This window comes from Homarus americanus, unplaced genomic scaffold (assembly GCF_018991925.1).
Source record: "Homarus americanus isolate GMGI-L3 unplaced genomic scaffold, GMGI_Hamer_2.0 scaffold74, whole genome shotgun sequence".
NCBI classification, from domain to species: Eukaryota; Metazoa; Arthropoda; class Malacostraca; order Decapoda; family Nephropidae; genus Homarus; species Homarus americanus.
In genome coordinates, this window is record NW_024716951.1 from 1650801 (window position 1) to 1663755 (window position 12955).

General features: G+C 40.8%; 1 protein-coding gene across 1 annotated transcript in view; it reads right to left on the reverse strand.

The window, feature by feature from the left end:
• Window positions 1-3981: 3981 nt before the first annotated feature.
• Window positions 3982-12955, reverse strand: part of LOC121858601 (protein spaetzle 3-like) — a 58930-nt gene continuing 49956 nt past the window's right edge. Inside the window, 7 exon segments of the mRNA XM_042355109.1 lie at window positions 3982-5835; window positions 7265-7390; window positions 7940-8175; window positions 8947-9061; window positions 9655-9683; window positions 9685-9715; window positions 9717-9766. Of these exon segments, the coding sequence (XP_042211043.1) occupies window positions 5676-5835; window positions 7265-7390; window positions 7940-8175; window positions 8947-9061; window positions 9655-9683; window positions 9685-9715; window positions 9717-9766 (747 nt within the window). The 3' untranslated portion in view covers window positions 3982-5675.

Genomic DNA, 12955 nt, shown 5'->3' on the forward strand with positions numbered 1-12955 from the left:
ATTAAGTTTATTTAAAGAACGATGAGGCATACAGTATGAGAGAGAGAGAGAGAGAGAGAGAGAGAGAGAGAGAGAGAGAGTTAACACCACTCTCTTCCTTGACAACACATCATTCAACATTCTTCAAAACTTAACCACGAAACCAGTCCAAAACCACAGCCGCCTACCTCACTGACACGTCATAACCTGTACACGCCAGAGATTGGATACCTCACCAACTGCGTCACTGAAACGTCATCATACAGAGAATAGGATTTGAACCTCTAACCCACATCGTCTTCAACTATGCCATCATATCGTCAGCCACTACGTCATATACTACGTCATATACTATGTCATTACAGAGTCAGCTGAATGGACCATGTTGCTCATCCTAATAAGGGGCCTCTATTGGTCGCTTACGCCCACTTACACAATCCACTTGCTGAGGTTCAATTAGGCGACGCCCATCCAGTGGTAATGTGCGGCGCATCATTCACGCCCATGACCACGACCACACACACACACACACACACACATACACACACACAGCGTTCGAGAATATTTCCGAATCTTCATAGTTAATAATAATAATAATAATAATAATAATAAACGGTTTATTAATAGAGTTGCAGTCGGTGGCTGAAAATATACAGACTTACATTTGATTTAGACATAATGATATAATATGCGTTGAATACATTTACAGGGCTGTACAGTACATAAATCAGGAGTTGTTTATTATTTTAACAATAGATGGGATGGTGCTGTTCTTATATCTATCGGTGCGGGCTCTTATGGGCTGAATTTTGTTGTAGTAGCGGACTGCGCGAGTTGGGTGGGGGGCTGCAGGTTGCAGGAGGTGGAGATGACGAGGGTGGTGCAGTAGTTGGCTGCCAAACCTTTCCAGTGCTTGGTGGTGGAGGTGACTGAGGGATGGCATTTCCAGGGTGGAGGGAGCGTTGGTGTAGCCGGAGTATTCTGCGCCGAGTATGAATCTGCAGGCCCTTTTCTGTACCTTCTCTAGCTGACGTTGTTGGGTGGAGTTGAGAGAAGACGACCAGGCTGGTGATGCATACGTTAGTTTGGGGAGTTCTGGTATTTACTGTGTTTTATTGAATGAACGACTTTAACACACACACACACTAAAATGGTGCACATACACGTACAAAAACACCACACACACACACATACACATACAAAAACACTACACACACACACACACACACACACATACACATACACAGACACACACATACACATACAAAAACACCACACACAGACACAGACATACACATACACATACACATAAAAAACACTACACACACACACACAGCTCAGCCACTAGCCAGGTAAGCTCACCTATGACTCATTAACTGGTCTGTGAATCACCTCGAGTCTCCTTACCTCTTTGTCTGTTTGTCTGTTTGTCTGTTTGTCTTGTAGTCTATCTGTCTGTTTGTCTGTTTGTCTTGTAGTCTTATCTGCCTGTCTGTCTGTTTGTCTTGTAGTCTTATCCTGTCTGTTTGTCTTGTAGTCTACCTGTCTGTCTGTTTGTCTTGTAGTCTTATCTGCCTGTCTGTCTGTTTGTCTTGTAGTCTTATCTGTCTGTTTGTCTTGTAATTCTTATCTGCCTGTCTGTCTGTTTGTCTTGTAGTCTTATCTGTCTGTTTGTCTGTTTGTCTTGTAGTCTTATCTGTCTGTTTGTCTTGTAGTCTTATCTGTCTGTTTGTCTGTTTGTCTTGTAGTCTTATCTGTCTGTTTTTCTGTTTGTCTTGTAGTCTTATCTGTCTGTTTGTCTGTTTGTCTTGTAGTCTTATCTGTCTGTTTGTCTGTTTGTCTTGTAGTCTTATCTGTCTGTTTGTCTTGTAGTCTTATCTGTCTGTTTGTCTGTTTGTCTTGTAGTCTTATCTGTCTGTTTGTCTGTTTGTCTTGTAGTCTTATCTGTCTGTTTGTCTTGTAGTCTATCTGTCTGTTTGTCTTGTAGTCTTATCTGTCTGTTTGTCTGTTTATCTTGTAGTCTTATCTTGTAGTCTTATCTGTCTGTTTGTCTTGTAGTCTTATCTGTCTGTTTATCTTGTAGTCTTATCTTGTAGTCTTATCTGTCTATTGTCTGTCAGTTTATGTCTGTTTATCTGTCTATTGATCTCTGTCATACTAACTATCCGTGTGTCTGTCTTGTCATTTTATCTATCAATCTACTTGTCTGTCTGTTTCTCAGTCTATAATTCTGTCTGTCAATCTGTCATTTTGTTCAAACCAATTATTGCTACTAATTACACTTCTGGCAATAGTTAATCCTGTTACTATTACCATTACTATTACTATTACCTGTACAATTCCTTACCTCACATAGTTACCGAAGACTCTTGTACGACTTGTTAAGATTGGAAGGGTGTCGTGGTCGTCCCTGTGTCGTGGTCGTCGTTGTGTCGTGGTCGTCCTTGTGTCATGGTTGTCCTTGTTTCGTGGTTGTCCTTGTGTCGTGGTTGTCCTTATGTCGTGGTTGTCCTTATGTCGTGGTTGCCCTTGTGTCGTGGTTGTCGTAGTTGTCGTCCTTGTGTCGTGGTTGTCCTTGCGTCGTGGTTGTCCTTGTGTCGTGGTTGTCCTTATGTCGTGGTTGTCCTTGTGTCGTGTCGTTGTCCTTGTGTCGTGGTTGCCCTTTGTCGTTTTCTTCTGTCGTCCCAACTCGTCTTCTTTGATAAAACACGAAATGTCGTGTTTATAGTTCCCACAAGTTCAAGTTCAAGTCCTGGGTTTATGTGGTGCTTCGTTGGTTCACTTAAAGGGTTCAGTGCTTCATTCAGTGTTTCATCACAGCCTGCTTCTGGGGTTCATGGTGGGTGCGTCACACACTCAAGTCAGTGTATCACCTCAAGTGCTTCTTGGTTCACTGGGGTTCACGTTGTGGGTTCAGTTTCATCACCTCAAGTCTGGGTTTATGTGGTGTTACGTTTCATCACCAAGTAAACTTTATGGGGTGCAGGCCTGGGTTTCATTAAAGGGGTTCAGTGTTTCATCACCTCAGGCTTCGTTGGTTCAGGGTTCAGTGTTTCATCACCTCAAGTGGGTTTATGTGGTGCTTCGTTGGTTCAGTGGGTTGCTTGTTGGTTCAAAAGGGTTCAGTGTTCATCACCTCAGTCCCTGGGTTTATGTGGTGCTTCGTTGGTTCACTTAAAGGGTTCAGTGTTTCATCACCTCAAGTCCTGGGTTTATGTGGTGCTTCGTTGGTTCACTTAAAGGGTTCAGTGTTTCATCACCTCAAGTCCTGGGTTTATGTGGTGCTTCGTTGGTTCACTTAAAGGGTTCAGTGTTTCATCACCTCAAGTCCTGGGTTTATGTGGTGCTTCGTTGGTTCACTTAAAGGGTTCAGTGTTTCATCACCTCAAGTCCTGGGTTTATGTGGTGCTTCGTTGGTTCACTTAAAGGGTTCAGTGTTTCATCACCTCAAGGCCTGGGTTTATGTGGTGCTTCGTTGGTTCACTTAAAGGGTTCAGTGTTTCATCACCTCCGTAGAGCACATTTTGTTCACCTCATGGTATTCTTAACTCATTTGGTAATATATTGAGGCTAATTGGTCTTATTAAAGGTGGTGGATAGGTGTGGATTGGTGTGGATAGGGTGGATAGGTGTGGATAGGAGTGGATAGGAGTTGACATGGTGGATAGGGTGGATAGGTGTGGATAGGGTGGACAGTGTGGTTATGGTGGATAGGAGTGGATAGGAGTTGACATGGTGAATAGGGTGGATAGGTGTGGATAGAGTGGACAGTGTGGTTATGGGGGATAGGAGTGGATAGGAGTTGATAGGTGTGGATAGGGTGGACAGTGTGGTTATGGTGGATAGGAGTGGATAGGAGTTGACATGATGGATAGGTGTGGATAGGTGGTACGGTGTCTTGTTATAGTTATAGCTGCTGTCCAGTTTACCGTCAATAACAACTGTCATACGTTATTTTTTCACCATATAAGAGAAAAAGGAACAAATAATTAAACGCTCGTAAGACAAAATGAATGCCCTTTATTGGTCAAGAAAATTAAGATATTTTCAGGAATAAACTCAAAAGTGTATTTAACTTATATACAAAACATCTTACTGGTCAAAAATGGTGTTACTGGACTCTTAATAAATGTACATCTAAATAACCTAAACTAATTTACAGACAAAATCTATCTAGTTGTATTTTTTATATATATTTTTTTAATACATATATCTATAATATGTTAACAGAAATTAATTAAAAAATATGGAATTATTGTCTCTGTTGTATAAGGCTGAATTAATGTGTGGTCTTGTTCTTGTACAGGAGACCAAATACTGCGTACAAGACCCAAGACCTCTAGTGGTTTTATATAGTTATAAAAAGAGACAAATGAATAAATAAACTACGGGTTTATCTTGGCTTGTGGCGGGACTTCGGCGACTCCAAGTAAGACCAGAACTAAAACAAATACTTTTCCGTATATTTCGTCTAATTTCAGATATATTTCAATTATCATAAATCATATGTAAGGACTTATCTATATCATATTTATAGCACTAAGTTAAGAGGGGATGGTAAATCAAATTCTTTTTTTTAATTTATGTGAAAAAATATTTGTTTTAGGTTCGTAGCCTCAGTTGTTGGTCATAATGTTTACATCTGGTCAGGGTGGAGTCACCTTTGTCAGTGTTGCCATGTCAAGCAACCTAATGTATACCACATGTGTCTTTTAATTACTTTTTTCTCCGCCAATCAACTGGATCCATTTAATATCGTTAATTACTTTGATAATTTAAAGATTTATAAACACAAATATAATAAAAAAAAGTCCCTGATGATTAATTCTGTGTATATTAAATAACCATCGCGTAATATAAACATGGAATACAAGTTGGTAATAATGTTAGATCACATCAGTTACCTCACAACTATTTGCTCTAAGAGTCTGAGTCAATATGTTGCTTAATCTCACAAAGCAAAGATAGATAATATTAATATATTTTTAAACATGAATAAATAATTGAGAACTGATATTTTTTTTTTCACTTTACGTTAACTTATGATTTAACTTAAATAGATGAAACTGACACAAATTAATTCATTCACTGAAACCCAGAATATATATTTCCTCATAGAACAAATTATTTACTATATACCAGGGAACAAAATTCACAATATATTCTCTTTATATTAAAGATCCCTGGACAGTCATGTTGTGTATAAAATTAAAAAACAAAACAATAATTGGCAACCTTTTCTGTCTCTGTAATAATACTCAATGACAAAAAAAGGATAATGAGAATAAAGACGGAGGTAAGAGGAATTGGACGCCTTTATCTGGAACAAAAAGAAGGAAGGAAGAATATGGGAAATGACAAGAGGACAAGAGACGAGATAAAACGAAGGAAAGAGGAATAGGGACAATGACAAAAGGAGTAAGAATGAATACAAGGACAAAAAACGGAAGTGAAGTGGAATAAAATGGACACAAATTAGGAGAAGAGGAAAAATATCGGCCACTGAAGCTGAGAGAGAGAGAGAGAGAGAGAGAGAGAGCCGCATTAGACAGTAAAAGGGCAACAGAAGCAGCTAGAGACAAGAAAACAGCCTTCAGAACAGCAAAAAAACCTCCTTAAACTGTATTACAGCTACAGAAACAGCAGCAGGGCGCCGTAGAGAGGAGTACAGCGGCAGGAACAGCAAGAGGACAGCCTTAGAGAGGAGTACAGCGGCAGGAACAGCAGGATGGGAACAGGAACCAGTCCATGAAGATGCCTCTGCAGTCGTTGTCGGGGTCGTAAGCCAATAGGCGGTGCCACTTATACTTCTGATCACATATACAGTCGCCGCCACACCTCTTGGTCGACTGTTTCCTGTTGGGGGAGATTGTATGAGTGTATGATGACAGTGTATGAGTGTATGATGACAGTGTATGGTTGTATGAGTGTATGATGACAGTGTATGGTTGTATGAGTGTATGATGACAGTGTATGAGTGTATGATGACAGTGTATGGTTGTATGAGTGTATGATGACAGTGTATGGTTGTATGATGACAGTGTATGGTTGTATGAGTGTATGATGACAGTGTATGGTTGTATGAGTGTATGATGACAGTGTATGGTTGTATGAGTGTATGATGACAGTGTATGGTTGTATGAGTGTATGATGACAGTGTATGGTTGTATGAGTGTATGATGACAGTGTATGGTTGTATGAGTGTATGATGACAGTGTATGGTTGTATGAGTGTATGATGACAGTGTATGGTTGTATGAGTGTATGATGACAGTGTATGGTTGTATGAATGTATGATGACAGTGTATGGTTGTATGAGTGTATGATGACAGTGTATGGTTGTATGAGTGTATGATGACAGTGTATGGTTGTATGAGTGTATGATGACAGTGTATGGTTATATGAGTGTATGATGACAGTGTATGGTTGTATGAGTGTATGATGACAGTGTATGAGTGTATGATGACAGTGTATGGTTATATGAGTGTATGATGACAGTGTATGGTTGTATGAGTGTATGATGACAGTGTATGGTTGTATGAGTGTATGATGACAATTAACCTTGGTTGTATGGTGTATGATGACAGTGTATGGTTGTATAGTGTATGATGACAATGTTTAAGTACATAAGGTTATATATAGACAACATAATAAGCGTATGAACTTTATACACACACACACACACACACACACACACACACACAGAGGTGAGTTAGGAACACGTCCACAAAATAGACTTAAGCATAATAATCTTCAAAGCCAACATCCGGTAGTCAGTAGGTGAGGGCTGATGACATATGGTCGCCTATTATGACGGTTATCATGTACGTCCGTTACCACAACAGTTTGAATTTGAATTTAAAAAAGAAAACGGATTATAACGGATTATAACGGATCATATTATTTCAAGAGTTTGAGTATGTGGTTTTGTTTAGGTACGTATATTACTGTTACGTATTTATGCTTATATAATGTTTATGAATGTTATATAATGAGAAATAATTAATTAGAAGAATGTGTAAGAAAGTTAACATTTTTAAAATCTTTGTATTATGTAATTATCTTCATTTAAATTAGTTCTATATTAACATTCATCCACTTATTCATCCAACCACCCACCCATTCGTTCATCCACCCACCAACCCATCCAAAAAAACACCCACCCACACCCACCCACTCATCCATATCCACCCACCCACTTACACCCACCCACTCATCCATATCCACCCACCCACCTACACCCACCCACTCGTCCATCCACTCATCCATCCACCTGTAATACTCACGCGCACACTTCCTGGTGGATTGCTTGAGAGAACTCGTTCGTATTAATCACTGCTCTTGTCTTGCCTGCAGAGTTAGTGGCCCAATAGGGAGTAACGATCTCCATCTTACTCTCACAGGAATCAACTCTGTAGGAGAAGGGGAAGGTGAGAGGGAGGGAAGGTGAGAGGGAGGGAAGGTGAGAGGGAGGGAAGGTAGGTGAGAGGGAGGTGGAGGAGGAGGTGAGGAGGAGGTGGAGGTGAGGAGGAGGTGGGTGAGGAGGGAGGTGAGGAGGAGGTGGGTGAGAGGTAGGTGGAGGGAGGAGGTAGGTGGGAGGAGGAGGTGAGGAGGGAGGTAGGTGAGAGGGAGGGTAGAAAACTCATATATTATCAAATCACAAGTCAAAGTAAAGGTCTAGCTAACATATATTCTTGGTGTGGTATAACTCTATGGTAATTTTATGCCTTAACTAACATATCCTACGGTTTCTTTAACACGTATGTATGACAGATAGTAGTAGTAGTAAGAGGAGATGGAGTAGGAAAGAAGAAAGAGAATAAATGAAAAAAAAAAAAAAAAAAAAAAAATATATATAAAAATAAACGAAAACATAGAGGGAGACACAATGACATAGACAGACAGACAGATAGACAGACAGACAGATAGATAGACAGACAGATAGACATACGACCACCTACTTGTCAGCATTAGCGTTAGCATTATCGGGGAAAGATTGCCGTTTCTTGCGGATCAGATTGAAGTATGACTCGCCCCTTCTGTCATCAGGGTGGTAATCAGTGTTAAGCTCTGGTATCTGATCCCCATAGGCGTCAACTGAGCGTCCTGATCTGCTGAAAGGACGGCTACTTGTTCCTCCACCTCCTCCTCCACCTCCTCCACCTCCACCTCCACCTCCTCCTTGCGATCGCTGAAACTGTGGAACCAAGAGTTAATTTAAAGTGTTCAGATACTTTTTTGGGGGTAGGGGAGGGGGCAGTGTTTTAAATCCTGTGTATAAGTTGTAGTGCGGGAGGGAAGTGTGTTGTGTTTATGGTGAGTTTCTTGGTCTGATGATGATGATGATGATGGTGATGATGTGTGGGAGGAAGAGGGGGAGGTCGGATGGGAAGAGGTAGTGGTGTTCTAGGTAAGACAGTGACACTCAGGTAAGATAGTGACACTCAGGTAAGGCAGTGACACCCAGGTAAGGCAGTGACACCCAGGTAAGGCAGTGACACCCAGGTAAGGCAGTGACACTCAGGTAAGGCAGTGACACCCAGGTAAGGCAGTGATGATGACACCCAGGTAAGACAGTAACACGGGTAAGATAGACCTTTTGGAGTAAAGACGGTGACACCCAGGTAAGATGGTGACACTTGGGTAAGGCTTGGTGACACCCAGGTAAGGCAGTGACACCCAGGTAAGATAGTGACACCCAGGAAAGACAGTGACACCCAGGAAAGGCAGTGACACTCAGGTAAGGCAGTGACACCCAGGTAAGGCAGTGACACTCAGGTAAGGCAGTGACACCCAGGTAAGATAGTGACACCCAGGTAAAGCAGTGACACCCAGGTAAGGCAGTGACACCCAGGTAAGGCAGTGACACCCAGGAAAGGCAGTGACACCCAGGTAAAGTAGTGACACCCAGGAAAGACAGTGACACTCAGGTAAGGCAGTGACACTCAGGTAAGGCAGTGGCACTCACCTGTCCTATACTGCCAGTACTCTGTAGTTGTAGTGTGTCCAGATTATCGAAGAAACTGCCATACATTCTTCTCATCAAAGCCTTGTTGTCCTCAATAAACTGCTCTATCTTCTCCCTGTAACACAAGACAAAATCAATCTACTTATCTACCTTCATTTCTACTTCGCTACTGGTTGTCTATTTACATTGACCACTTAAATCGTCTACTTTATGTTATACTAATATTTTTGTCTCTTTCTAACTAGTTATCTACCAGAAATATATTAATCTACTTCCATCTACTTATATGCTACATACTATCTACATATTCATCTACCTTTCTACGCCTCATTGTCTACTTATGTATAAATAGTATACTCCTTGGCACTCACTGAAGGTAAACGCTACTCTGGCACTCACTGAGGATAGGCACTACTCTGGCACTCACTGAAGGTAAACACTACTTGGCACTCACTGAGATAGGCACTACTTGCACTCACTGAAGGTAAACACTACTGCACTACTGAAGTACTTGGCACTACTGAAGGTAAACACTACTGGCACTCACTGAGGAGAAACTACTTGGCACTCACAAGGTAAACACTACTCTGACACTCACTGAAGGTAAACGCTACCTGGCACTCACTGAAGGTAACACTACCTTGGCACTCACTGAAGGTAAACACTACTCTGGCACCTCACTGAAGGTAAACACTACCTGGCACTCACTGAGGATACGCACTACCGGCGGTGCACGTTTATTTACTTGATGCAGGGCAAACCTCTGATTATCTCCCTGAACCTCTACTCCCAGTGCCAGGCTCAGCGCCGTCCACAACACCTGTAAGAATAAGGTCACAGTTACAGCGGTGTTCCTGTAAGAGTTAAACCAGTTACAGTAGTTACAGTTACATAGGAAGATTTGGTTTATAGGTGTGGTTTAAAACACGAACGAAAGTATAATATGCCCATACAGGTTTTAACTATATACGTATACTCATAAACACTTGTATAATACATATATAGTTACAGTTAGTTACAGTTACAAATAGTCATACATAGATAGCGTCAGTGAGTAAAGAAAATACAGAAAAAAACTGATAAGATTCAATAATTCAAAGTCTGAAATTGTATTTAATTCTCTTGGTAAGTAAATAATGCAAATATAGACGAAGAAAAAACAATAAGTGATAGGTGTAGGCGACGCGGGAATACCCAGGAAGGAACTCGCGTGACCAGCAGGAGGGAGAGGGAAGGAAGGAGAGGATGGCCCGCTTGGCTCCTGGGATGATGATGGTGGATAGAGACATTTGTATAGGAGACGTAGATAGAGCGGCGGTAATTAAATGATTAAACACCAAAATAAATAAATAATAACTGTAGAATGAAGAGGAGAGAACATACTGTAACTAAATATGGGTCTTAAAGAGGAGGGATGCTGAGAGGGAGATCTAAATATAGACTTGATATTTATCGTCATGGTCGCTTCCGTTACTCTCCTTCTCCCACTTTCTCGCATTCAAGTTTACACTAAATCGCGATATAAATCTTCTTTTCACACTCGATAATTTAATTTAGACAACAATAAGAAGGAAATTTAATACATAAAAACCCTAAATATTAATTCGTGGGAAAAATAAGTTTAGGGCCTTCGTTTACTCAATATTTCGTGCAATTGGAATGACGTTAGTAGTGTGACGTCAAGAGTATCAACAAAGGCAATTATGTAAAGATTGATGTTAAAAGAAAGTCGATTTTCCTGGATTTTTTAGAGGGAACGTTTGTGTAGTATTTAAGACTAATTATTAATGAGGATTTGTTTTTGTTGATTAAGTAGGAATTACACTTTGACTAATTAATAGAATAAATTAGTACTTCCTTTACACCATCCATCACAAGTCCCTCTCTCCTTCACACCCTCCACCTGACGTAAATAGCCGCCATCATTTTACCTTCTACCTATTACTCTCCTCCCTCCCACTCTCTCTCTCCTTCCCTCCCACTCTCTCTCCTTCCCTCTCCCTCTCCTCTCCTTCCCTCCCACTCTCCTTCCCTCTCCCTCCCTCCCACATGACCTTCACAATAAATCATTCTCTATCAGCGTCTAAGTGCACAGGGCTCTTACTATTGCAGACAGGTAACTCTCCTTGCATGCATTAGTGAGTAGATGAGAGGTGTCCTGTACAATCATCTCACACTCACCTGACACGAAGGAGTTACTGGTTCATTTGCATATGTTTCAGACGTCAATTAAGTCTTATGGAAAGGTAGTTTAGTGACGCCTTAATTGTTTACGTCTGTATGTTTGTATAAGTGACGTATTGTATCGTTACGTCATAATCGTTGCGTCATCTGTTTACAGTGCTTCATCTAACTATCGTCATTGTGTCCTTCATACAACGCATTATTATTCTTGACCAATCCTATTCTACCCTCCTCCTCTTTTCTTCCCTTCTCCCTCCCCATCTCCTCCCTCCCTCCTTTCTTTCTCCCCGTCCTCTCCTCTCAAGCCAGTCAGACAGCAAAAGTGACAGTTATTGCACAGTCACGCCCCTAACTGTAAGGACTGGGGCACATACACACGACTACAACTGTTAACATATATTAGTTTTCAGGTTTAACTGGTGATATGAGAATGGTCTTTACCTAAAGTAACCTAACCTAAGGGACGTCGTTGTTAAAGTGAGATAGCATTGAATTAGCATGTGTATAGACAGAACAAGCTTACAAACAATATACATACAGTCTAGGTATACAAACAATGTACAGGTATACAAACAATAAGTTAAAAACGACGAAAATAACCAAACAAAGCTGTCCTATACGTAGCATAAGTACTTAATCATAGCTCCAGGTGATGTGATATTCTCACAGGGATACGGTGCCACCACAACACAAAGAGCCCCTGACACTATTGAAATATACACCTCCTCACAGCCTCTACTGAATGGAGAGAAAAAAATACAAGTTAATGTTATGTCGCTAAAATCCGGGTGTTGGGATGTACACAGAGGGAATTCAGTTGTTCTTCCCGCGTCTTAGGGAAGGAGGGTGAGGAGGAAAAGGTGGAGAGAAGGTTGGGGAAAGGTGGGGAATGAGGAAGAGGGTGAGGAAAAGGTGGGGGGGAATGAGAAAGAGAGGGTTGGGATAAGGATAGGGAAGTGTAGGAGAAAAGGTGGGGAAAGAAAGGGATAAGAGTTGAGAAAATGAACCTTGTTTACCCTCTCATGCAGGCTTCCCACACTTCACCGTTCAAGGTCAGGGAAGTACAGGCCTCATCCTCCACACCCCGTTAAAGGCGCTGACCTGTGATATATAGGGGGGGAGGAGGAGTGTGTGTGGGTGTGGGGTGATGTGTGTGTGGGTGTGCGGGTTGAGTTAAATCCATCTCTGGTAACCAATATGTGTTTGTTGTTTGTGAGGCAATTAAAGTCTAGATGAGCTCCTCTGTACACTAATGGCCTCGTGCTGACCTACAATGAGGTAGGAAGGGGCTTCAAGTCTCCCTCAGATCAGATGAACAAAGACTAAACTTACTTTCTGCGGGGTTAAACTTTTGCTTTTCACTGCATGTTTTAAGTTGCATATCATTAACCCTATATGCAATCGTACGGACGTGGCATAGATATCCTATTAAATCTTCTTAAAAGTATAAAAAAGTATTCATTTATATGCAAAAATACAGATAATTTTGTATTTTTAGCCATACATTAGCACACACAAAAGAGGGTCGAAGAATTTAAAAGCCGACACAATGGTCTGAAACGAGCGTCAGTAGTCATGTACAATAGTTACCCAAATATTTTACGACCTAGACACTATCCGTTTTCTGTGATAAACATAAATTATGTTTTCAAAGCAAGGTAGTTAATGTTAAAAAACTACCACATAAAGACTCGCTAACTAATCTATCTTTATTTCTTTTCGGAAAAAATCCAAGTAAAACTACGTATACATATATAATCTAAACTAAGGATTATATAGTATTTTTGATGAGATTAACATAAATTTAATTGAGTTATTTAGCATT